Here is a 26189-nt window from a genome sequence, read left to right on the forward strand (position 1 = left end):
TGCCGGTGTTGGACTGGGGTGGGCACAGTAAGAAGTCTCACAACACCTGGTTAAAGTCCAATGGGTTTATTTGGAATCACGAGCTTTCAGAGCGCTGCTCCTTCTCACCTGATGAAGGAGCAGCGCTCTGAAAGCTTGTGATTCCAAATAAACCTGTTGGACTTTAACCTGGTGTTGTGAGACTTCTTACTATGTGGTGCATAATGGGTATATTATTTATGGATTTGTATTACAGTTGATGTTGTTTAATTCCAGAATAGTATTGTAACTACTCTGTATATTTTCCAGTCAAAGAGTCATCAGAGCACAAGATAAATCAATTCAGCAGCTTGAGTCCGTGCCAAGTCTCTGTCGGGGAATCCACTCAGTGCCATTTTTCCTCGATATCCCTGTTCCCCAGTACGTTTCATTCCTTCAAGTGCCCGACCAATTTTATTTTGAAATCACTGGTCGTCTCCACTTCCACCACTCTCATCGTCAGCGAGTTCCAGAACATGATTGCTTGCTCCCTAAGTCAAGTTCTTCCGCACCCACCTGTATCTCTAATCATGTAATAGAGTTCTGAATATTGCATACATTTTTAGTTCACTAAATATGCAAATTTTTTATATGCTTAGACACGAGCCTGTGTGAAGATTTCGGGAATATGTGTCCTGTACATGAAACAGTCAGCACGGATCTGTCGATTAGGATGAATCAGCACCCTCAGGACAATATCTATTTCAGGTCCAGCAAAGTGAGAATGGAGGGAGAGTGTTTGGGATGGAGATTTACAAATTTTCAAGAATGAGACGAAAGAATGTTCCACAGAAACGAGAATTGTCTGTTCTGAGTTTTTATCCTGTACTGACAGCAATGATTTTTGTGAATTTCTTTCACAGTCTATTAGAAGGGGAGAATTTACAGACACAAATCTCTGACGTTAGAATCTGACAGAGTCACACAATTATTCAGGATCTGAATACCATCGGCATTTGAAACTAGAATGGGAAATGTTTGTCTGTTCCTTCAAACTGTTTAAACATCAGTGTGACTGGAAAATCACTGAGACACATCCACTCGAGTGAGAGTATTCCAGTGAACTGACTGTGGAAAGAGCTTTAACCAGTTACACAGTCTGGAAAAGATCGAAGGATTCACAGTGAGGAGAGTGGCCATGTATGTGTTACCTGTTATTATGTTTGAGATATTAAAAAGAGTCAACACAATGTGTGAGTTTGACGCAAAGCTGATTTATTTGACTTTTAGTGAGAATATTAGCCCCTAAAGTGGCTGGGGTTTATTACCAGTGTAAACGGACCCTAATGAAGATGGTTCAATCCTGAATGTGAAGAACAGCAACATCCAATCACTGTCGTTACTTGTGAACTCACTGGAGTCTCAGCAGGTGGATGAAGTCGTACATTCCTTCCCACACTCAGAGCAGGTGAATGGTCTCTCCCCAGTGTGAATTCGTTGGTGTACAGAGAGTTGAGAAGATCGCACAAGATCGCACCAGTCCCACAGTGAGAACACCTGAATCAGTGTGAACACGTTGATGTCGCGTCAGTTCCCCAGAACGTTTATAGCACTTCTCACAGTCTGGGCATTTAAAAGGTCTCTCGTCAGTGTGAACTCGCTGGTGTGCAGTTAGTTGAGTTGATTGTCTGAACCCAGTCCCACAGTGAGAGCATCTGAAAGGTCTCTCGTCAGTGTGAACACGTTGATGGGACATCAGTTTCTCAGAGGTTTTGTAGCATTTCTCACAGTTTGGACATTTAAAAGGTTTCTTGTCTGTGTGAACTCGCTGGTGTGTCAGCAGGATCGATGAGGTAGTGAATCCCTTCCCACATTCAGAGCAGATAAATGGCCTCTCCCCAGTGTGAACTCGCTGGTGTTTCAGCAGGTCAGATGACTGAATGAATCCCTTCCCACAGTCGGAGCAGGTGAACGGCCTCTCCCCAGAGTGAACTCGCTGGTGAACAGTGAGGTCAGACGATCGTCTGAACCCAGTCCCACAGTGAGAGCACCTGAATGGCCTCTCCTCAGTGTGAACACGTTGATGGCGCATCAGTTCCCCAGAACTTTTATAGCACTTCCCACAGTCTGGACATTTGAAAGGTCTCTCGTCAGTGTGAACTCGCTGGTGACTCAGCAGGTGGGCTGAAATAGTGAATCCCTTCCCACACTCGGAGCAGGTGAATGGTCTCTCGCTGGAGTGAACTCGCTGGTGTGTGAACAGAGAGGATGACTGAGTGAATCCCTTCCCACATGTGGGGCAGGTGAATGGCCTCTCCCCAGTGTGACTGCGCCAATGCATTTCCAGCTTCGACGGGGAAATGAATCCCTTCCCACAGTCCCCACATTTCCACAGTTTCTCCTCAGTGTGACTGCGATTGTGTCTCCACAGGTCAGATGATTGTCTGAAGCCGGGTCCACACACACAACACGTGTACGGATTCTTCCCACTGTGAAATGTGCTTTTTCCTTCCATGTTCCAAATCTGATGATATCAAAGTTACGATAAATTGAGCCACTCCGTCAGCTTCCCAACGGCAAACTCTCCACTTCTGATACCCTGTAAAACTGATTTAAAACAGGAGACACGGAGTGAGAGAGAGAGAGCCCACACAAACACACAGGCAGCTTGTCAAACTCTCCCATTCTAACACCCTGTAAAACTGATTTAAAACAGGAGACACGGAGTGAGAGAGAGAGAGCCCACAGAAACACACAGGCAGCTTGTCAAACTCTCCCCTTCTAACACCCTGTAAAACTGATTGAAAACAGGAGACACAGAGTGAGAGAGAGAGAGCCCACACACAAACACAGGCAGCTTGTCAAACTCTCCCATTCTAACACCCTGTAAAACTGATTTAAAACAGGAGACACGGAGTGAGAGAGAGAGAGCCCACAGAAACACACAGGCAGCTTGTCAAACTCTCCCCTTCTAACACCCTGTAAAACTGATTTAAAACAGGAGACACGGAGTGAGAGAGAGAGAGCCCACAGAAACACACAGGCAGCTTGTCAAACTCTCCCCTTCTAACACCCTGTAAAACTGATTTAAAACAGGAGACACGGAGTGAGAGAGAGCCCACAGAAACACACAGGCAGCTTGTCAAACTCTCCCCTTCTAACACCCTGTAAAACTGATTTAAAACAGGAGACACGGAGTGAGAGAGAGAGAGCCCACACAAACACACAGGCAGCTTGTCAAACTCTCCCCTTCTAACACCCTGTAAAACTGATTTAAAACAGGAGACTCGGAGTGAGAGAGAGAGAGCCCACAGAAACACACAGGCAGCTTGTCAAACTCTCCCCTTCTAACACCCTGTAAAACTGATTTAAAACAGGAGACTCGGAGTGAGAGAGAGAGAGCCCACACAAACACACAGGCAGCTTGTCAAACTGATCTGAATGAATCTGGGAATTTGTGGGGCCGGCGCTGAGAAACATTGACCATGAAAACTGCCGGATTGTCACAAAAACCCAACTGGCCTCAATGGGAGGAGAGAGAAGGAGGTGAAGGAGAGGGATTTTGTATTTCTACAAGACATATTAAGAGAGTAATTAGCAAAGCAAATTTGACCCCGAGCTTCATAAAGTGTGATATTGGTCTATAAACAGGGAAGTTATTCTGAATATTTATAAAGCTCTGGTCACCGCTCTTCAGGAAGGATATAAAGATCCTTGAGAAGGTGCAGAGGAGATTTACCAGAATGGTTCCAGTAAAGGAGGTTGAGGGGAGATTTGATTCAGGTACACAAGATTCTGACAGGTTTCGATCAGGTGGATAAAGAAAATCTGTTTCCATTTGCTGATCGTACAAGGGCCAGGGGGACAGATTTAAGGTTTTGGGTAAAACCTTGATTGAACATAAGAACATAAGAAATAGGAGCAGGAGTAGGCCATCTCGCCCCTCGAGCCTGCCCCGCCATTCAATAAGATCATGGCTGATCTGACGTGGATCAGTTCCACTTACCCACCTGATCCCCATAACCCTTAATTCCCTTACCGATCAGGAATCCATCCATCCGCGCTTTAAACATATTCAGCGAGGTAGCCTCCACCACCTCAGTGGGCAGAGAATTCCAGAGATTCACCACCCTCTGGGAGAAGAAGTTCCTCCTCAACTCTGTCTTAAACCGACCCCCCTTTATTTTGAGGCTGTGTCCTCTAGTTTTAACTTCCTTACTAAGTGGAAAGAATCTCTCCGCCTCCACCCTATCCAGCCCCCGCATTATCTTATAAGTCTCCATAAGATCCCCCCTCATCCTTCTAAACTCCAACGAGTACAAACCCAATCTCCTCAGCCTCTCCTCATAATCCAAACCCCTCATCTCCGGTATCAACCTGGTGAACCTTCTCTGCACTCCCTCCAATGCCAATATATCCTTCCTCATATAAGGGGACCAATACTGCACACAGTATTCCAGCTGCGGCCTCACCAATGCCCTGTACAGGCGCATCAAGACATCCCTGCTTTTATATTCTATCCCCCTCGCAATATAGGCCAACATCCCATTTGCCTTCTTGATCACCTGTTGTACCTGCAGACTGGGCTTTTGCGTCTCATGCACAAGGACCCCCAGGTCCCTTTGCACGGTAGCATGTTTTAATTTGTATCCATTGAGATAGTAATCCCATTTGTTATTATTTCCTCCAAAGTGTATAACCTCGCATTTATCAACGTTATACTCCATTTGCCATATCCTCGCCCACTCACTCAGCCTGTCCAAATCTCTCTGCAGATCTTCTCCGTCCTCCACACGATTCACTTTTCCACTTATCTTTGTGTCATCTGCAAACTTCGTTACCCTACACTCCGTCCCCTCCTCCAGATCATCTATATAAATGGTAAATAGTTGCGGCCCGAGTACCGATCCCTGCGGCACGCCACTAGTTACCTTCCTCCAACCGGAAAAACACCCATTTATTCCGACTCTTTGCTTCCTGTCGGATAGCCAGTCCCCAATCCACTTTAACACACTACCCCCAACTCCGTGTGCCCTAATCGTCTTCAGCAGCCTTTTATGGGGCACCCTATCAAACGCCTTTTGGAAATCCAAAAACACCGCATCCACCGGTTCTCCTCCATCAACCGCCCTAGTCACATCTTCATAAAAATCCAACATGTTCGTCAAGCACGACTTTCCCCTCATGAATCCATGCTGCGTCTGATTGATCGAACCATTTCTATCCAGATGCCCTGCTATCTCCTCTTTAATAATGGATTCCAGCATTTTCCCTACTACAGACGTTAAGCTGACCGGCCTATAGTTACCCGCCTTTTGTCTCCTTCCTTTTTTAAACAGCGGCGTAACATTAGCCGTTTTCCAATCAACCGGCACTACCCCAGAATGCAACGAGTTTTGATAAATAATCACTAACGCATCCACTATTACCTCTGACATTTCTTTCAATACCCTGGGATGCATTCCATCCGGACCCGGGGACTTGTCCACCTTCAGTCCCATTAGTCTACCCAGCACTGCCTCTCTGGTAACATTAATTGTATTAAGTATTTCTCCTGCTGCCAACCCTCTATCGTTAATATTTGGCAAACTATTTGTGTCCTCCACCGTGAAGACCGACACAAAAAATTTATTTAAAGACTCAGCCATATCCTCATTTCCCACTATTAACTCCCCCCTCTCGTCCTCCAAGGGTCCAACATTCACCATACAAGATCCTGAGGGGACTTGACAGGGTGGATGTGGAAAGGACATTTCCTCTTGTGGGAGAATTTTAAACTCGGCACCACAAACTAAGGGGTCACCCGTCTAAATTAGAGATGAGGATTTTTTTTTCTCAAAGGATTGTGAGACTTTGGAATATTCTTCCTGCAAAGGTGGTTGAGGCAGAGTCCTGAATATCTTACAGCAGAGGTGGATAGGTTCTTGATAAGCAAGGAGGTGGAAGGTTATCGGGAGTAGGCAGGAACGTGAAGTTGAGATTAAAATGAGATCAGCCACAATCTTACTGAATGGGAGAGCGGGGCCGAGTGGCCGACTGCTGCTCCTAATTTGTATGTAAACAGTTGTTTCTGTCGTGTTATCACGTTCGCTTCACATGCGAAATGTGCCCGGTTCGAAATCGGGCCGAAACACTGTTGGATCTTTCTCATTAAACATGAGCAAAGTCTACATGATTGCTCAACATTTTGCGAATCTCAATGTTACATCAACTCAAATGCTTCTTTACAGTAAATGGCAGAACCCTTAAGGGTATTGATAGGCAGAGGGATCTGGGTGTACAGGCACACAGGTTACTGAAAGTGGCAACGCAGGTGGAGAAGGTAGTCAAGAAGGCAAATAGCGTGCTTGTCTTCATCGGCTGGGGCATTGAGATTAAAAATTGGCAAGTAATATTGCAGCTATATCGAACCTTGGTTAGGCCACACTTGGAATATAGTGTTCAATTCTGGTCGCCACACTACCAGAAGGATGTGGAGGCTTTGGAGAAGGTACAGAAAAGATTTATCAGGATGTTGCCTGGTATGGAGGGCATTAGCTATGAGGAGGGGTTGAAGAAACTTGGTTTATTCTCACTGGAACGACGGAGGTTGAGGGATGACCTGATACAAGTCTACAAGATTATGAGGGGCATGGATAGAGTGGATAATCAGAAGCTTTTTCCCAGGGTGGAAGAGTCAATTATTAGGGGTCACAGGTTTAGGTGCGAGGGGCAAGTTTTAAAGGAAATGTACGAGGCAAGTTTTTTTACACAGAGGGTGGTGGGTGCTTGGAACTCACTGCCGGGTGAGGTAGTGGAAGCAGATCTGATAGTGACTTTTAAGGGCTGTCTTGACAAATACATGAATAGGATGGGAATAGCGGGATATGGTCCCTGGAAGGGTAGGGGGTTTTAGTTCAGTCAGGCAGCAAGGTGATGCAGGCTTGGAGGGCCAAAGGGCCTGTTCCTGCACTATAATTTTCTTTGTTCTTTGTTTTGTTCTATAGTACAGGAGATGTGAGGAAGAGTGTTTTTAGACAGTGAGTGCGAATGACCCAAAACTTGCTGCCCATGATTGGGGTGGAAATGGACATGATGAATAATTTCAAAAGGAAATTGGATAGACATTGGAGGAAAATAAATCTGCAAAGATATGAGGATAGAGCAGGGGAATGGGACTGGATTGCTCTAGGCAGATGACATGGACTCAATGGGCCAAATGGCCTCCTCTGTGCTATAATGACTTCCTGTAATCTCACCTTGTGATTTAACCTGGGGAGTTCAAATATCACTCAGGCAAATCTGTGCTACACTCCCTCCAAAGCCATTCTGTCCTTCCTAAGGTATGTTGCTCAGAACCAAGCACAGTTCTCCAGGATTTGTGAATCTCAGGGCTTTTCCAGTCACACTGAGACCTGAAATCTTCTCTCTCAGACAGAATCGACAAACCTGTTACCTTCCACATTCAGAAGCTGCTGATATCCAGGTCCTGATTTTTTCGAGTGACTCCGTCAGATCACGATGTGATGTTTGATTTGTGTTTCGCGTCTGTCAATTCTCCACTTCCAGCACCCTGTAAATTTACAGAAACCATCACTGTCTGTCCAGGATAGAAATTCACAACATTCTGTACTCCATAATCGCCAACTGTGATTAAATGTATTCCTGGAGGTTTTATCACATCTTTTATGTTGCCCCCATCCTCCAACCTCATTCCACACTGCCTTCCTAGGCCAATTGGAAAGCAAAAAGACTCATCACGTTACAGGACGATTGATGGTCAACCAAACAACTTTTATCTTTTGTCAATATTTTAATACCCAGTGAAGAGAAATATTCAAACGAAATTACAAAAAAGTATATTTTTTAATGTCCAGACAATTTTCCAGAGATGCAGGTTTGAATCCCACAGTTCAAAGATGTGTAGATTAGGTGGATTAGCTATGCTAAATGTACAGGGTTACAGGGATAGGGCTGGGTGATGGGCCAAATGGCTTCCTTCTGCACTGTGGGGATTCTATGATCCTATGGTACGGTGAATTTTGAATATAATTAAAATCTGGAACTAAAAGCCTACTGATAACCATGAAACCATTGTTCGTTGTTGTAAAAACCCATCTAGTTCACTAATGTCTTTGAGGGAAGGAAATCTGCTCTCCTTACCTGGTCTGGCTTATATGTGACTCCAGATCCACAGCAATGTGGTTGACTCTTAAAACGTCCTCTGAAACTTAGTTCAAGGACAAATATGAATGGGTGATGAATGCTGGCCCAGCCAGGGACACCCACAGTGTGAATGAATTAGGAAAAATATCTGCCATCCTTACCCGGTCTGGTCTAACTATATATCAAGAGCAATGTGGTTGACTCTTAAAATGCCCTGAGATGGCCAAGCAAACCACTCAGTTCAAGGACAATTAGGGATAGACAATAAATGCTGGCCTAGTCAGCAATTCCCACATTCCCTGGACAAATAAAAAATTCCTGGAGACTCCAGTCCAATCCGGGAGAGTTGGTAACTGGTCCAGGCTCATAGCGCATGCGCCCTGCTGCACATTGTTCCTGTAAAGATGGCGGCCGCTAACCCGGGCCTGGAGCCGCTCAGCTCCGACTCTATTCGGTACCGATTGAAGCGATACCGGGAACATGTTATCTGAATTAAGGCATCCACTAGGTATTTATGAAGCCTCCCAGCCCACTCCGCTCCTTCTATCCCTCCCCGGTCACCCAGCGGCTCCATTACTGAACCTCACTCCATTGTTTCTTTCCGACTCCTCGCAGCTCCAGATACAGCCCGGCCTGCGCATGCTCCGGTCAGAGTCAGACACTGCGCACGCTCCAGTCAGAGCCAGGTACTGCGCGTGCGCAATAATTGCAGTAATGTGGATAGGACACAGTCTCACCCGCAGAGAATGTTGGGTAATCACCTCACCATTCAAACCCATATTGTTCAATAGAAAATACGATTTGCGATCTGATTATGATTGGTACCATTGGGCCAAGGTTCAAATGTGTTACTTCAATTCATTTGGCAACTAAGCAGCATAGGCCTTCCAGCACATTTCTGTCCTGGGTGTGATTGACAACATAACAATCACCTGCATTTAGATGTGAACTCGCTGGGGTGAACAAGTGATTTGTGCCTTCATAGACAGAGCAGTTAAACTATCCCTCGCCAATTAGAGGGGTAGTTAAAATGCTTTGAGCTTTTAAAGTTATAGAGTGTTAACCACTGAGGAAATCCCTTTGCGAACGTTAAGTGTTTGAGTGGTCTTCCTCTGGTGTAATTGTGCTGTTCTATCGGTAAATGGGATGACTGAGTCAATTTTCACATTCAGCTGGGAAATAATTTGTTGATGGTGGGATTTAATCCAAAGGTTTACAGCTCAGACGGAAATCTCAAAAATTGGGCAAAAAATGCTGGCCTTGCCAGCAATGCCCACACCCCACGAATTATTATTATTTTTAAATAGTTCCTTTTGAAGTGCTCTCCATCTCCCTGTCTCCTTCCTCAAAGCATCAAACTTAAGGGAAAAGCATATAGCTACACAGAGGTGAGTGGCAGGTCAGATGATTGGCTGGAATATAAAGAACAGTAGAGAATGACTAAAAGGTTAATTGGAAGAAAAACATTAGAGTATGAGAGGAAGTTAGCTGTTAATGTAAAAATGAATAGCAAGAGTTTCTATAGGTATTCGAAAAGGAAAAGAGGAATAAGGTGAGTGTTGGCTCTCAAGAAAATGAGAATGGGGAGTAATAGTAGATAATAAATGGCCAATGAAATAAACAAATCTTTGCTTCTGTCTTCACTATAGAAAATACAAAACCAGCCAGTCCTAGCCGTAAATCAGGAGGTGGAAGGGAGAGAGGAACTAGGAGAAATTACAATGACGTGGGAAGCTGTACTGAGCTGCAGCTGACAAGTCTCTGGGTCACGATGGAATTCATCCTAGCATCTTAAGAAGGTGGTTAATGAGATAGTGACAGTAGATTTGTTGGTGTTAATTTTCCAAAGTTCCCTAGATTCTGGAGAGGTTCCATCAGACTGGAAAGTAGCAAATATAAGCCCTCTAATTCAAGAACGGATGGTGGCATAAGACAGGAAATTTAGGCCAGTTCGATAGACATCTGTTGTGGGGAAGATGTTATAATCAATCATTAAAGAGGTTATAGCTGGCCACTTTGAAAAACTCAAGGTAATCAGGAAGAGTTAGCATGGTTTAATGAAAGGGAAATTGTGTTTAACCAATTGGAGTTCTTTGAAGAAGTAACGTGTGGATAGAAGGGAACCTGTGGATCTGCTGAATTGAATTCCAGAAAACATGTGATAAGGTTCCACATCAAAGGTTATCATGGAAAACAAAAGCTAGTAGTGCAGGGGGTAACATATTACCCCCTGCACTACTTCCAATAGAAGATTGGCTGTCAGAAAGTAGAGAGAATGCATATTTATTGTTTAAAATGGGAATGGAGGTGAATGTAATGCTGAGACCGGTAGCAATCTGTGTGGTTGTTCTTGATGCTGTCAGAGTGAGTTCACCCTCACAGACAGGAAGACTGTTCACGGTGATAACATCAAACTGACGCCGGCTGTTTCATTCTCAGGTAACACAAATGGCAGAACCATCAGGAGTATAAACACACAGAGGGATCTTGGTGTGCAAGTCCACAGATCCTTAAAGGTGGCAGCACAGGTGGAAAAGTTGGTGAAGAACGCATATGGCATGCTTGCCTTTATTGGACGGGGCATGGAGTATCAAAGTTGGGATATGATGTTGCAGTTATATAGAACGTTGGTTAGGCCACATTTGGAATACTACATCCAGTTTTGGTCGCCACACGACCAGAAGGACGTGGAGGCTTTGGAGAGAGGGCAGGAAAGGTTTAGCAGGATGTTGCCTGGTATGGAGGGTATTAGCTATGAGGAGAGATTGAGTAAACTAGGGTTGTTCTCCCTGGAAAGACGGAGTTTGAGGGGTGACCTAATAGAAGTTTATAAAATTATGAAGGGCATCGATAGGGTGAACAGTTGGAAGCTATTTCCCAGGTCAGAAATGACAAACACAAGGGGTCACAAGTTCAAGGTAAGGGGGGCAAGGTTCAATACAGATATGCGGGGGACGTATTTTACACAGAGGGTGGTGGGGGCCTGGAATGCACTACCAAGCAAGGTGGTTGAGGCAGACACGCTAGGACCATTTAAGACTTATCTAGATAGCCACATGAACAGACTGGGAATAGAGGGATACAAACGGATGGTCTAGTTAGGAATACATGATCGGTGCAGGCTTGGAGGGCCGAAGGGCCTGTTCCTGTGCTGTATTGTTCTTTGCTCTTTGTTCTTTTCTTGTGTCTATTTTTCCCCACTATCTCTGCCGCTTCTTCCTTTATGCCCCTGCTGTCTCTCCCCCTCTTTCCGTGTACTACTATCTTTCTACCCCCTCTCTCTCTCTCTGCCCCTCTCACTCTACCCCAATCTCTATCTTTCCCACACACTCTGCTCCATGATGTCTCTGTCCCACGCTTTCACTGCCCCACCTTCTCTCTGTACCTCTCTCTCTGCCCCACGCTGTCAGTGCACCTCTCTCTCTTCCCACTCTCCCTCTGCCCCCTCTCTTTCTCTCTCTCCTCATTCCCAGCGCCCTCTTTCTCTCACTGCACCTTCTCTCTATCTGCCTCCTTCTCTGCCCCCTTTCTCTCTCTCTGCAACCCTCCCTGCCCTCCCTTCCCCCTCTCTCGCACTGCCCCTCTCGCTCCACCTCACTCTCCCCTTCTTTCTCTCTCTCTAGGTGTCTGATCCTATTGCTTTATTTCTATGCTCGATATCTCTCCCTCCCTCCCTCCCTCCCTCCCTCCCTCCCTCTCGCTGAGACTGATTCTGGAGCCGCATGACCCTCTTGTCCCCCTTCAAGCTGCTTTCCCATTTTGACTCCAAATTGACAATGCAACACTTAACTCTGAACCCCAGATGTTTATGGAGGTGCCCTCTGTGACCTCACTTCCCTTCAGTTACCTCGTACCCTCTATGTGACCTCACTTGTTCAGGCCACCCCCACCGCTGAACTGTGGGAATTGTAGAACCACTTTCCAAGACGGTGATGTTTGGATGATTGCTGTCCAATCAGAATGAAGCAGTGGGATAATGGGCAGCTGGAAGGGTGAACCAGAGAGGTGATATATCATTGTCATTGTTTTGCTGTCAAGTCAGAACAAGGTAGGTGGATATTGGACAGTTGACCTAGCCAATGCAAGGGTCCAATTAATGTAGTTTATATGGATTTTAGCAAAGCCTTTGACAAGGACCCACATGGGGGAAATGATTGACAAGTTTAAAGGACATGGAATTCAGGGAAACTTTGCAATGCAGATCCAAAACTGGCTTTGTAATCGTAAACAAAGTATCATCAAAGAAGGCTGCTTGAGTGGCTGGAAGCTGGTGTCCAGTGGCGTGCCACAAAGATCAGTGCAGGGACACATATTGTTTGTTATCTACACAAATGATAAGATGATAATGTAGAGGAATGATAAGCAAGGTTGGTGGGGTGGTTAAGAGTAAAGAAAAAGGCTGTAGTTGTCAGGAAGATATAGATGGGTTGGTCAGATGGCAGAGCAGTGGCAGATGGTATTTAATCCTGATAAGTGCGAGCTGATGCACTTTGGGAGAAGTAACAAGACAAGGGAGTATTTAATGAATGGCAGGACACGAGGAGGCTCAGAGGAACAGAGGGTTCTTGGGGTAATTATTCATAGATCCGTCAAGGCCGCAGAGCAGTTGAATATGATATTTAGGAACCTCTTGCCCTAGAGGGAATCCATTTTCACGTTATGGGAACCGTGGTGCATGAAAGCTGCGCTTAATCTAGTCAAAAAGAAAAGGAAAGCGTACAAAAGGTTCAGAGAGCTAGGCGATAATAGGGATCTAGATGAGTATACGGCTTGTAGGAAGGGACTTAAGAAAGAAATTAGGAGAGCCAGAAGGGGTCACGAGAAGGCCTTGGCAGGTAAGATTAAGGAGAACCCTAAGGCGTTCTATAAATATGTGAAGAGTAAAAGGATGAGATGTGAAGGAATAGGACCTATAAAATGTGAAGGTGAGAAAGTCTGTACAGAACCGGAAGAAATAGGAGAGGTGCTTAATGAATATTTTAACTCGGTATTCACGGTGGAAAAAGAACTGGGTGGTTGTACTACAGGATTGTGGCGGACTGAAAAGATTGAGTATGTGGACGTTAAGAAAAAGGATGTGTTGGAAATTTTGAATAGCATCAAGATAGATAAGTCGCCGGGACCAGATGGGATGTACCCCAGGTTACTGTGGGAGGCGAGGGAAGAGATTGCAGAGCCTCTGGCGATGATCTTTGTGTTGTCAATGGAGACGGGAGAGGTTCCGGAGGATTGCGGATGTTGTTCCTATATTCAAGAAAGGGAATAGGGATAGCCCAGGAAATTACCGACCGGTGAGTCTAACCTCAGTGGTTGGTAAGTTGATGGAGAAGATCCTGAGGGACAGGATTTATGAACATTTAGAGAAGTTTAGTATGCTCAAAAGTAGTCAGCACGGCTTTGTCAAAGGCAAATCGTGCCTTACGAGCCTGGTGGAGTTCTTTGACAATGTGACTAAACACATTGACGAAGGAAAAGCGGAAGATGTGGTTTACATGGACTTCAGCAAGGCGTTCGATAAGGTGCCCCATGCAAGACTTCTCGAGAAAGTGAGAGGGCATGGGATCCAAGGGGCTGTTGCCTTGTGGATCCAGAACTGGCTAGCCTGCAGAAGGCAGAGAGTGGTTGTAGATGGGTCTTTTTCTGAATGGAGGTCGGTCACCAGTGCAGTGCCCCAGGGATCCGTTCTGGGACCCTTGCTGTTTGTCATTTTCATAAATGACCTGGATGAGGAAGTGGAGGGATGGGTTGATAGGTTTGCCGACCACACGAAGGTTGGTGGTGTTGTGGATAGTTTGGAGGGATGTCAGAAGCTGCAGTGTGACATAGATAGGATGCAAGACTGGGCGGAGAAGTGGCAGATGGACTTCAACCCGGACAAATGTGTAGTGGTCTATTTTGACGGGTCAAATGGGATGAAGGAGTATAATATCAAGGGTAAGACTCTTAGCAGTGTAGGGGATCAGAAGGACCTTGGGGTCCGGGTCCATAGGACTCTTAAATCGGCCTCGCAGGTAGGGGAGGTGGTTAAGAAGGCGTATGGTGTGCTGGCCTTCATCAATCGAGGGATTGAGTTTAGGAGTCGGGAGATAATGATGCAGCTTTATAAGACCCTCGTCAGACCCCACTTGGAGTACTGTGCTCAGTTCTGGTCGCCTCATGACAGGAGGGATGTGGAAATTATTGAAAGGGTGCAGAGATGTTTACAAGGATGTTGCCTGGATTGGTTGGCATGCCTTATGAGGATAGGGTGAGGGAGCTCGGTCTTTTCTCCTTGGAGAGACGAAGGATGAGAGGTGACCTGATAGAGGTGTACAAGATATTGAGAGGTATAGATCGGGTGGATTCTCGGAGGCTTTTTCCCAGGGCTGAAATGGCTGCTACGAGAGGACACAGGTTTAAGGTGCTTAGTTTAAGCACCAAATCTCACCATTTCTTTCCTCCACTCCCAGTAGGTACAGAGGAGATGTCAGGGGTAAGTTTTTCACTCAGAGGGTGGTGGGTGAGTGGAATCGGCTGCCGTCAGTGGTGGTGGAGGCAAACTCCTCCCTCTCTTTTAAGAGACTTCTGGATGAGTACATGGGACTTAATAGGATTGAGGGTTATAGGTAAGCCTATATATAAGCCTAGGTAGGTAGGGACATGATCGGTGCAACTTGTGGGCCCAAGGGCCTGTTTGTGCTGCATTTTTTCTATGTTCTATGTACATGGGGCGGCACGGTAGCACAGTGGTTAGCACTGCTGCTTCACAGATCCAGGGACCTGGGTTCGATTCCCAGCTTGGGTCACCATCTGCGTGTAGTTTGCACATTCCCCCCGTGTCTGCGTGGGTTTCCTCCGGGTGCTCCGTCCAAAGATGTGTGGGCCAGGTGGATTGGCCATTCTAAATTGCCCCTTAGTGTCCCGGGATGCATTGGTTAGAGGGGTTAGTGGGTAAATATGTCGCGATATGATTCTATGGCCCATAAACTTCTCTCGGCAGCAAACGTCAGGTGCAGCCTGGGAGTGGGTGAATCATAGAATCCTACATTGCAGAAAGAGGCCATTCAGCCCATCGAGTTTGTACCGACCACAATCCCACCCAGGCCCGATCCACATATCCCTACATATTTACCCACTAACCCCTCTAACCTATGCATCCCAGGACACTAAGGGGCAATTTAGAATGGCCAATCAACCTAACTCGCACATCTCTGGACTGTGGGAGGAAACCGGAGCACCCGGAGAAAACCCACGCAGACACGAAGAGAATGTGCAAACTCCACACAGACAGCGACCCGAGCCGGGATTCAAACCCAGGTCCCTGGAGCAGTGAAGCAGCAGTGCTAACCACTGTGCTACCGTGCCGCCCCGTGAAGCTGTTTGAAAATCTGATGCTCATTGTTGGTATGCATTTTAACCCGGTGGGAGCACTAGGACCTGGTGGGAGCAGAAACACAAAGACCCGCCCACTCACGGTTGCGTCACCAATACACCAGCGCATGCGCTCTCCTCCCTGCTCAATCAAGATGACGGCCGTTAACCTGAGCTTCATCTTGGGAAAAAGACCTGAAGCTGCAAACACGGGACCTACGGGCTCATATTCGATGTTTGAGGCCTTCAACAGGTATTTAGAAACCCTCTACGTCCATCCGCCGGTTCCATTGCTCCCTCCATGTTTCTGAATCCTTACCGGCTGCTGATGAGACAGAGGAACTTCTCTCCAGTTGCTTTCACCCACACGTCGAACGACGTTGCTTAGTGCGCATGCGCGCCTCGCCCATGGTGGATCGGGAACTCGTAGTCCCGCCCCCATTCACTCCGATTGGTTGGAGGACCAGCGGGAGGCTGGTTCTGAAGGGTTTGCGGGAGGCTGGTCCTCCAGCCCTACCCCTTCTTCCTATTGGTCTGGAGCTGCCGTCAATCAGTCCCCGGGCATTGTGATGTGGAGCATGCGCAGTGTCATTGCTGGCCTTGGCGCTTGTTTGTCCCGGAGAAGCGGAGTCAGCGTTAGGCGGTGGCTGGGAGGATTTGGAAACACTTTGTGGATCCGCAAACCCTTCAGAATCATTGTCAGCTCCCTGGTTTGCAGCTGCGGGGCTTCTCCCTCCCGGGAACAGGCCCAGGTTAACGGCCCCATCCTGGCTCAGCCACTGGAGGATGGTTCACACCAGAGGATGGGGGAGGGGGACAATAAATAAGAGGTTACACTTTGGCCTCAAATCAATGAGGACTCTGATCTCTGGGAAGGAAGGAAACCCTGGGAGGTGGGCGGGGAGGATTCACAAACACCCGCTGGAGACCCAACACCCCCAATAAGACCCATTGGTTTTATTGTCAGTCTGCAGACAGGAGCTGGAGAACTGAACCCAGACAGAGGAGAGGGAGGGAGAAAACTGGGAGTGGAGGAAAGAAATGGTGAGATGGGTTTGGATTTCAGCCCAGGGAGGAGGGAGAGTGTGTGGGAAGGGGATTTACAGATTTGGGGGAACAAGAGAGAAAAAAATGTTTTTGAGAAATTAGAATTGTCTGTTCAGAATATCTATCTGGATCGACCGTGACAATTTTTGTTAACTCCTTTTACAGGTGAGGTGAGGAAACATCACATAAAAATCAGATTGAGTATCGATTTATTTGGACCTTAATATCCTGAGACTTTGAACGTGGAAGGAGAAATGTTTGTCTGTTCTGCCTGGAGGTGAAGATTTCAAACATCAGTGTGACTGGAAAAGCACTGTGACACACACACCCAAGTGAGAGTGTTCCAGTGAACTGACTGTGGAAAGAGTTTAAACCAGTTACACAGCCTGAAAAAACATCACACCACCTGAAGAAACATCACACCATTCTCATCTGGGAGAAACTGTACATGTGTTCTGAGGCTTCAACTGATCATCCAAAGTGGATAGACACAAGAACACTGGCACTATGGAGAAACCGTGGAAATGTGAGGACTGTGGGAAGGGATTCAATTATCCTTCCCATCTCGAAACTCATCGTCGCAGTCACACAGGAGAGAGACCGTTCATCTGCTGTGTGTGTGGAAAAGGTTTTGTTCAGTCACAACACCTGCAGTCACACCAACGCTCTCATTCCAATAAGAGACATTTAAAATGTTCCAACTGTGAGAAGAGCTTTAAGAGCAAAAAGCACTTGAAACAACACCAACACACTCACACTGGAGAGAGGCCATTCATCTGCTCTGTGTGTGGGAAGGGATTCACTCAGTCAGCCACCCTGATGAGACACCAGCAGACTCACACGGGAAAAAGGCCGTTCACCTGCTCAGTGTGTGGGAAAGGATTCATTCAGTCATCCACCCTGCTGAGGCATCAGCGAGTTCACACTGGGGAGAGGCCGTTCCCTTGCTCCAAGTGTGGGAAGGAATTCACTCGGTTAGACACTCTCAGTTTGCATCAACATGTTCACACTGAAAAATTACTTTTTGAACATTATGAATGAGAGAAGAGTGAGTTGCAGACACACCAATGCATTCGTGTTGAAGAGTGGATGCTCACCTGCTCTGTCTGTGGGAAGGGACTTATTCAGTCACAACACCTATTGAGACATCAGTAAGTTTTTGTGCAAGGGTGGGATTCTGTCAATCACTTCCATTGTGTGTTTCTGCTCATGTTAAACTCCAACCCTGTTATAGGAGTTATTGATATTCTAGATAAATGTCACGTTAAGCACAGGTTAAAGAGATGTGTATTGTCTCCAGACAGGACAGTTCGTGAGATTTTGCAAGCCCAGGCAAGTCGTGGGGGTTACAGATAATGTGACATGAACCCAAGATCCCGGTTGAGGCCGTCCTCATGTGTGCGGAACTTGGCTATCAGTGCAGAGCAGAGACTGATATCCAAGTTCCGCACACATGAGGACAGCCTCAACCGGGATCTTGGGTTCATGTCACATTATCTGTAACCCCCCACGACTTGCCTGGGCCTTGAAGACTTGATTACCTATAAAGATTCACATTCCAACCATTATTCTGTAAATTGAGTTTGTGTCTTTATATGCCCTTAGAGCTTAGAAACCCTACAGTGCAGAAGGAGGCCATTCGGCCTATCGAGTCTGCACCGACCACAATCCCACCCAGGCCCTACCCCCACATATTTGACCCGCTAGTCCCTCTAACCTACGCATCTCAGGACTCTAAGGGGCAATTTTTAACCTGGCCAATCAACCTAACCCGCACATCTTTGGACTGTGGGAGGAAACCGGAGCACCCGGAGGAAACCCACGCAGACACGAGGAGAATGTGCAAACTCCACACAGACAGTGACCCGAGCCGGGAATCGAACCCAGGACCCTGGAGCTGTGAAGCAGCAGTGCTAACCACTGAAATTTGTGCTAACCACTGAGCCCTGTTTGTGAACAGAACTCCCACTTGCCTGACGAAGGAGCAGCGCTCCGAAAGCGAGTGGATTTTGCTACCAAATAAACCTGTTGGACTTTCACCTGGTGTTGTGAGACTTCTTGCTTTCTTTTCTCTCTGAACAGACACTGTCAGACCTGCTGAGATTTTCAGCATTTTGTGTTTTTGTTTCAGATTCCAGCATCCGCAGTATTTTGCTTTTATCAATTTATATTTAATGACTTCATTACTGATTTTAAATATCCGGAAATATTCACTTTTCTTTGGTTGAAGTCGCTGCTGGGGTGAAGCCGGAAGCGGCAGACTGAGATTCCGGAACAATGAGAGTGGGCGGGGCTGGAGGACCGTGCGGGAGCGGCTGGTCCTCCAACCAATCGGAGTGAATGAGGGGCGGGGTCGTAGTCTGACTGACGGTGCCCGCTGCGCAGGCGTGGAGTGGATGTTGCAGCCGAATGGAGGCAGTGTTGTGGTGTTTGTGAGGAGACATGAGCTCCGGACAGGAGAGGAACAGAGCCGGTGAGTGGACTGGGAAGTTTCATAAACACCTTCTGGAGGATTCACAATCCGAATAAGAAGGTATCAGTTCTACGTTGTCAGTAAGAGACGCTGCGAGTTTTTTAATGATGTGGAGATGCCGGCGTTGGACTGGGGTAAACACAGTAAGAAGTTTAACAACACCAGGTTAAAGTCCAACAGGTTTATTTGGTAGCAAAAGCCACACAAGCTTTCGAGGCTCTGAGCCCCTTCTTCAGGTGAGTGGGAATTCTGTTCACAAACAGAACTTATAAGACACAGACTCAATTTACATGAATAATGGTTGGAATGCGAATACTTACAACTAATCCAGTCTTTAAGAAACAAAACAATGGGAGTGGAGAGAGCATCAAGACAGGCTAAAAAGATGTGTATTGTCTCCAGACAAGACAGCCAGTGAAACTCTGCAGGTCCACGCAACTGTGGGAGTTACAAATAGTGTGACATAAATTCTGATTCTAGGATCGCATGATAAAGACTCAGGAGGAAAAAAGCAGAAATATTTATGTGAAATAGTGTGACATAAACCCAATATCCCGGTTGAGGCCGTCCTTGTGTGTGCGGAACCTGGCTATCAGTTTCTGCTCCGCGACTCTGCGCTGTCGTGTGTCGCGAAGGCCGCCTTGGAGAACGCTTACCCGAATATCAGAGGCCGAATGCCCGTGACCGCTGAAGTGCTCCCCAACAGGAAGAGAACAGTCTTGCCTGGTGATTGTCGAGCGGTGTTCATTCATCCGTTGTCGCAGCGTCTGCATAGTTTCCCCAATGTACCATGCCTCGGGACATCCTTTCTTGCAGCGTATCAGGTAGACAACGTTGGCCGAGTTGCAAGAGTATGTACCGTGTACCTGGTGGATGGTGTTCTCACGTGAGATGATGGCATCTGTGTCGATGATCCGGCACGTCTTGCAGAGGTTGCTGTGGCAGGGTTGTGTGGTGTCTTGGTCACTGTTCTCCTGAAGGCTGGGTAGTTTGCTGCGGACAATGGTCTGTTTGAGGTTGTGCGGTTGTTTGAAGGCAAGAAGTGGGGGTGTGGGGATGGCCTTGGCGAGATGTTCGTCTTCATCAATGACATGTTGAAGGCTCCGGAGGAGATGCCGTAGCTTCTCCGCTCCGGGGAAGTACTGGACAACGAAGGGTACTCTGTCCACTGTGTCCCGTGTTTGTCTTCTGAGGAGGTCGGTGCGGTTTTTCGCTGTGGCGCATTGGAACTGTTGATCAATGAGTCTAGCGCCATATCCTGTTCTTATGAGGGCATCTTTCAGCGTCTGGAGGTGTCTGTTGCGATCCTCCTCATCCGAGCAGATCCTGTGTATACGGAGGGCTTGTCCGTAGGGGATGGCTTCTTTAACGTGTTTAGGGTGGAAGCTGGAGAAGTGGAGCATCGTGAGGTTATCCGTGGGCTTGCGGTACAGTGAGGTGCTGAGGTGACCGTCCTTAATGGAGATGCGCGTGTCCAAGAATGCAACCGATTCCGGAGAGTAGTCTATGGTGAGCCTGATGGTGGGATGGAACTTGTTGATGTCATCATAGAGTTGTTTCAGTGATTGTTCACCATGAGTCCAAAGGAAGAAAATGTCATCGATGTATCTAGTGTATAGCACCGGTTGAAGGTCCCGTGCGGTGAAGAAGTCTTGTTCGAACCTGTGCATGAAGATGTTGGCATATTGAGGTGCAAATTTGGTCCCCATGGCTGTTCCGTGTGTCTGGATGAAGAACTGGTTGTTGAAGGTGAAGATATTGTGGTCCAGGATGAAGCGGATGAGATGTAAAATTGCATCTGGAAACTGGCAGTTGTTGGCGCTGAGCACTGAGGCCGTTGCAGCAATGCCATCGTCATGGGGGATGCTGGTGTAGAGTGCTGAGACATCCATTGTGACGAGGAGCGCTCCTGGTTCAACTGCCCCATGTGTGCCGAGTTTCTGTAGGAAGTCCGTCGTGTCGCGACAAAAGCTGGGGGTTCTTTGTACAATGGGTTTCAGGATGCCCTCGACATAGCCGGAGAGGTTCTCGCACAGGGTCCCATTGCCCGATACGATGGGACGGCCGGGTGTGTTTGCCTTGTGTATCTTCGGGAGGCAGTAGAGATCTCCAACGCGGGGAGTACGTGGGATGAGAGCACGGAGGGTGTTCTGAAGGTCCGGATCAAAGGTCTTGATCAGAGTGTTGAGTTGACGGGTGTGTTCTTTGGTCGGATCTGCAGGTAACTGTCTGTAGTGTTCCTCGTTGTTGAGTTGTCAGTACACTTCTTTGCAGTAATCCGTTCTGTTCAGTATGACGATGGCCCCTCCTTTGTCTGCTGGTTTGATGACAATGTTGCGGTTGGTCTTGAGAGCGTGGATGGCGTTACGTTGTGCTTGGGTGATGTTCGGGGCTGTCTTGTGAGTGCGGCTGATGAATTTGGTGTTGACGCACCTCCTGACGGCTTGGGCATACATGTCAAGTCGAGGGCAGCCAGACCTGCAGAGTTTCACTGGCTGTCTTGTCTGGAGACAATACACATCTTTTTAGCCTGTCTTGATGCTCTCTCCACTCCCATTGTTTTGTTTCTTAAAGACTGGATTAGTTGTAAGTATTCGCATTCCAACCATTATTCATGTAAATTGAGTCTGTGTCTTATAAGTTCTGTTTGTGAACAGAATTCCCACTCACCTGAAGAAGGGGCTCAGAGCCTCGAAAGCTTGTGTAGTTTTTTAATGACAGACCCAGAACACGGCCGCCATCTTGGTGGCAGCAATGCGCATGCGCAGTGACCCTGTCTCTGGAAGGTGAGAATCATGGGTGGACTTCAGGACTGAAGAGAGGTAGAAATGTCACGGCTGTTATATTGTTGGAGAGGGTGGAGCAAAATAGAAGGTCAGTGAAAGTAGATCAGGAGAGATTTAACAAATATGTCATGTACATAAGACAATGGAAGTGCTAATGGTAGTGTTAAAGACTAAGGCAGTCTTAATAGTGGTGTAAAGGTCAGTTTGCAGACTGTGTTCATCACCGAATAAAGGTCAATGTTCTCTGAAAACAAAACATGCGAAGACGTTAGAGACTGGTGCTTGGGCGGGGGGAAGGGAGGAGGTTGAAAAATTATATGTCAAAATGGATTCCCTCTAGGGCAAGAGGTATGGCCTTCCTTGGGTAAGGAGACCAAAATTGCACACTACTCTAGGTGAGGATTTACCATTGCACTGTAAAATTGTAGTCAGACTTTTTTACTTAATTCCGTATGCACTTAGGAAATATGAGTATGATCAAACAAGTAGCATGGTATTACAAAAGCAAAATTGTGCTTGATAAATTCCTTGAGGTTTTTTGAGGCTGTGACTCATCGGGTGGATGAAGGGCGACCAGTAGGTGTTGTGTACTTGGATTTCCAAAAGACATGAGACAAAAGGCAGCTGAAGGTCCCCTGTCAATAACTCCAGGCGCCAAGTGCACCAAAGTGGGATGGCACTGTGCTCTGAGCATGCTCAGTGAGGTTGGTGGAGGTGAACTGAGGAGGAACAAGTGGCTCAGATAGTAGGAGCAGATTTTGGTGCAGGGGAGGAATTGGAGCTGTGGGTTGGCTGGGAAGTTTCAGAAACACGTGATATATGGAACTCGCAATAAGAATATCAAATTCCTGAGTTTACAGCGCTGGGGCTTTATGGGGACAGGCCCAGGTTAACAGTTGCCATCCTGGTTTGATGAGTGGCAGAGCGCATGCACAACTTTCTTGGTGTGGGAGTAGAGAGTGGGTGGGACTTCATGGTCCCAGTGATCGGAGAGATAATTATTCACTCATTGATTTTATTCTCATTCTTCACTCAGCAGCTGGAGAATTGAACCCAGGCAGAATAAAGGAAAGGAGAAAACTGGGAGGAGAAAGGAAATGATGGAGATTGCACTGAAATCCAGTGAATCACATTGGGAGGAGGGACAGTTTGTGGAATGTGATTTACTTTGTGAGTTGTGTCAGCAACTTGGAGAACAAGAGAGGAAAAAATATTCCAAAGAAAGTAGAGTTGTCAGTTTTGCATTTATGCCTGCACTTTCAGTGAATCATTTGTGTAATCTCCTTTTACAGGGCATTCACACTGGAGAATTTTCAGACAGGAAATCCAAACCAAACATCACATTGAGATCTGACAGAGTCACTCGATTCATCAGGACCTGAATATCTTCGGCCTTTGAATATGGATGGAGAAATGTTTTTCTGTTCTATCTGTGGGAAAAGATTTCAAACATCAGTGTGACTGGAAAAGCACCGACACAGACACACCCGAGTGAGAGTGTTCCAGTGAACTGACTGTGAAAAGAGCTTTAACCAGTTACACAGTCTGAAAAAAAATCACACCATTCACAGCGAGGAGAAACGATACATGTGTTCTGTGTGTGGATGAGGCCTCAGCTGATCATCCAACCTGGAGAGACACCAGGGCACCATGGAGAAACCGTGGAAATGTGGGGACTGTGGGAAGGGGTTTAGTTGTCCATCCCACCTAGAAACTCATCGACGCAGTCACACTGGGGAGAGGCCGTTCATCTGCTCCAACTGTGGGAAGGGATTCACTCAGCCATCCAGCCTTGTGTCACACCAACGAATTCACACTGAGGAGAAACCTTTCAAATGCTTTGACTGTGGGAAAAGCTTTAGGAGCTCTGGGTGTTTAATTCAACATCAGGGACTTCACACAGGAGAGAGACCGTTCATCTGCTCCATGTGTGGGAAGAGATTTGCGTCTTCATCGCAACATTCAAAACACCTCCGAGTGCACACGGGGGAAAGACCGTTCACCTGTTCTGAGTGTGGGAAGAGATTCAGGTGTTCATCCAACTTCACTGAACATCTCCGTGTGCACACAGGAGAGAGACCATTCACATGCTCTGAGTGTGGGAAGGGATTCACTTGTTCATCCCACCTTGCTGAACACAATCGTGTTCACAGTGGAGAGAAACCATTTGTCTGTTCCACGTGTGGGAAAGGATTCACTACGTCATCCCAGCATCTGACACACCAGCAGGTTCACACTGGGGAGAGACCGTTCAGCTGCTCCACGTGTGGGAAGAAATTTAGTCGTTCATCCACCCTGCAGAGACACCAGCGGGTTCACACTGGGGAGAGACCGTTCTCCTGCTCCGAGTGTGGGAAGGGACTCACTCAGTCATCCCACCTGCTGAGACATCAGCAAATTCACAAGTGATTACAGGGGTTGGATTCTGCTGTTAATCACCAATAAGAGACACTCTAACTACCGGCCCTTGACATTCAATGGTGTTACCATCACTGATTTCCTCACTGTCAACATCCTTGGGGTTACCATTGACCAGAAACTCGCCACATAAACACAATGACTATAAGAGCAGGTCAGAAGCGAGTAACTCACCTCCTGACTCCCCAAAGTCTGTCCACCATCTACAAGTCAGGAGCGCGATGGAATACTCCCCACTTGCCTGGATGGGTGCAGCTCCAACAACACTCAAGAAACTCAACACCATCCAGGACAAAGCAGCCCGCTTGATTGGCACCACATCTACCAACATCCACTCTCTCCACCACTGATGCTCAGTAGCTGTAGTGTGTACTATCTACAAGATGCACTGCAGCAATTCACCAAAGATCCTTCGACAGCACCTTCAAAACCCACGACTACTTCCATCTAGAAGGACAAGGGCAGCAGATACATGGGAACACCACCACCTGCAAGTTCCCCTCCCAGTCACTCACCATTCTGACTTGGAAATATAATCGCCATTCCTTCGCAGTCACTGGGTCAAAACCCTGGAATTCCCTCCCGAACGGCATTGTGGGTCAACCCACAATAGGTGGATTGGCTATGCTAAATTACCCCTTAGTGTCAAGGGGATTAGCAGGGTTATGGGAATAGGGCCTGGGTGGGATTGCTGTCGGAACAGACACGATGGGCCGAATGGCCGCCTTCTGTATTGTAGGAATTCTATGATTCTATGAATCCATAGCATGTGGACTGCAGTGATTCAAGAAGGCAGCGCAGCTCCACCTTCTCAAGGCAAATACGAATTGGGCAATAAATGCTGCCCAGCCAGCGACGTCCATGTGCCACGAATGAATTTTAAAAATCAGACCCAGGACTGAACTATGTTCAATCTGACTGAATTCTGAGTTTCTGAACATTGGGTTTGGTGTCCAATGAATCACTTTTGTTTCCATCATTTTATCCCAACTCCTTGATTTCTCCAAGATGAGAGGAGACTAATTCATCTCCTGTTACTGGGATAGAAAGCTGACAAATCCCCTGGATCATACGGTATGCATTCCAGGATCTGGGAAGAGGTGACTGCACTGATACTCGAAGCACTGCCAGTGATTTTCCAAAATTCTCTAGATTCTGCAGTGGTACCAATGGATTGGAAAGTGGAAAATGTAATCCCAATAATAAGAAAAGCCGGAGAAAGGAAACAGGGAATGACAGGCTATTTAGCCTGACATCAGTCATCAGGAAAATATTGGCATCTATCATGAAGGAAGTGGTAAAAATGCAATTAGAAAAGTAGAACATGATTGGACAAAGTCAACATTGGTTTATGAAAGAACTTGACAAATCTAGTAGAATTTGTTGAGGATGTAACTAAAAGGTTAGATAAAGGGGAACCAGGGAATGTTGTATGATTGAATTTCTAAAAGCCATTTCATAAGATGCCATACACAAGATTGTTGCACAGGATAAGGGCTCATGTCATTGGGGGTGAAATATTAGCATTGGTAAAGGAGTTGTTAAAGGACAAAGAGAAGGGATTGATGTGTCATTTTCAGGTCGGCAGGCTCTTATTATGGGGACAGCACAAGAAGAAGGATAGGAGTTTATTAACAATCCATATTCATGACTTATTTCAAGAGACCAAGTCCAATGTATTCAAGTTTCCCGATGGGGGACTGTCTCAGGGCAAACAACATCAAAGTGGTCAGTACAAATGACACACAAAATATATCCTTACAAACTTCTGCACTGCGGACCACCTCTCTGGAGAAAACACTGTGGCGACCGGCACAGGTGGAGGCAGCACTGAAATTTGGTTCAGTTTCAAGGACCATCATCACCAAACTCTGAACATCTGAGGTGTCCAGAGGAGGATCAGAAGTGGAGTGTGGCAGAGCAAGACCAGAGGTGGAACAGCAGCAGAGGAAGACCAAAGGTAGTTTGGCTGCAGAGTTCACCCCCTGCCCCCACCCCGCGCCCCGAGCACT

General features: G+C 46.9%; 3 protein-coding genes across 15 annotated transcripts in view; 1 reads left to right on the plus strand and 2 right to left on the minus strand.

Annotated features, from left to right (window-relative positions):
* The window catches only part of LOC144482904 (uncharacterized), an 88365-nt gene that overhangs the window by 8107 nt on the left and 54069 nt on the right, over nucleotides 1–26189 (minus strand). The gene's annotated exons all lie outside the window — the stretch shown is intronic.
* Nucleotides 815–15835, minus strand: LOC144482898 (uncharacterized). 13 transcript variants are annotated; one of them, XM_078201737.1, is made up of 3 exons: nucleotides 15773–15835; nucleotides 7394–7510; nucleotides 815–2482 (listed from the first exon to the last, which is right to left on the minus strand). In XM_078201737.1, the coding sequence occupies exons 2-3, from the start codon at nucleotides 7400–7402 to the stop codon at nucleotides 1418–1420; spliced, it is 1074 nt and encodes a 357-aa protein (XP_078057863.1). In that variant the 5' UTR covers nucleotides 7403–7510; nucleotides 15773–15835; the 3' UTR covers nucleotides 815–1417. The 13 variants fall into 13 exon arrangements, with proteins under 13 accessions (XP_078057863.1, XP_078057868.1, XP_078057875.1 ...); XM_078201742.1 differs by having other exon boundaries at nucleotides 815–2565; nucleotides 15773–15829; XM_078201749.1 differs by having other exon boundaries at nucleotides 815–2565; nucleotides 7387–7510; nucleotides 15773–15829.
* Nucleotides 10550–26189, plus strand: part of LOC144482874 (uncharacterized) — a 51898-nt gene continuing 36258 nt past the window's right edge. The window contains exons 1-3 of the mRNA XM_078201713.1: nucleotides 10550–10639; nucleotides 16666–17488; nucleotides 23471–24148. Of these exons, the coding sequence (XP_078057839.1) occupies nucleotides 17008–17488; nucleotides 23471–24148 (1159 nt within the window). The 5' untranslated portion in view covers nucleotides 10550–10639; nucleotides 16666–17007. The remainder of the gene's footprint in view (nucleotides 10640–16665; nucleotides 17489–23470; nucleotides 24149–26189) is intronic.

This window comes from Mustelus asterias, unplaced genomic scaffold, assembly GCF_964213995.1.
Source record: "Mustelus asterias unplaced genomic scaffold, sMusAst1.hap1.1 HAP1_SCAFFOLD_43, whole genome shotgun sequence".
NCBI classification, from domain to species: Eukaryota; Metazoa; Chordata; class Chondrichthyes; order Carcharhiniformes; family Triakidae; genus Mustelus; species Mustelus asterias.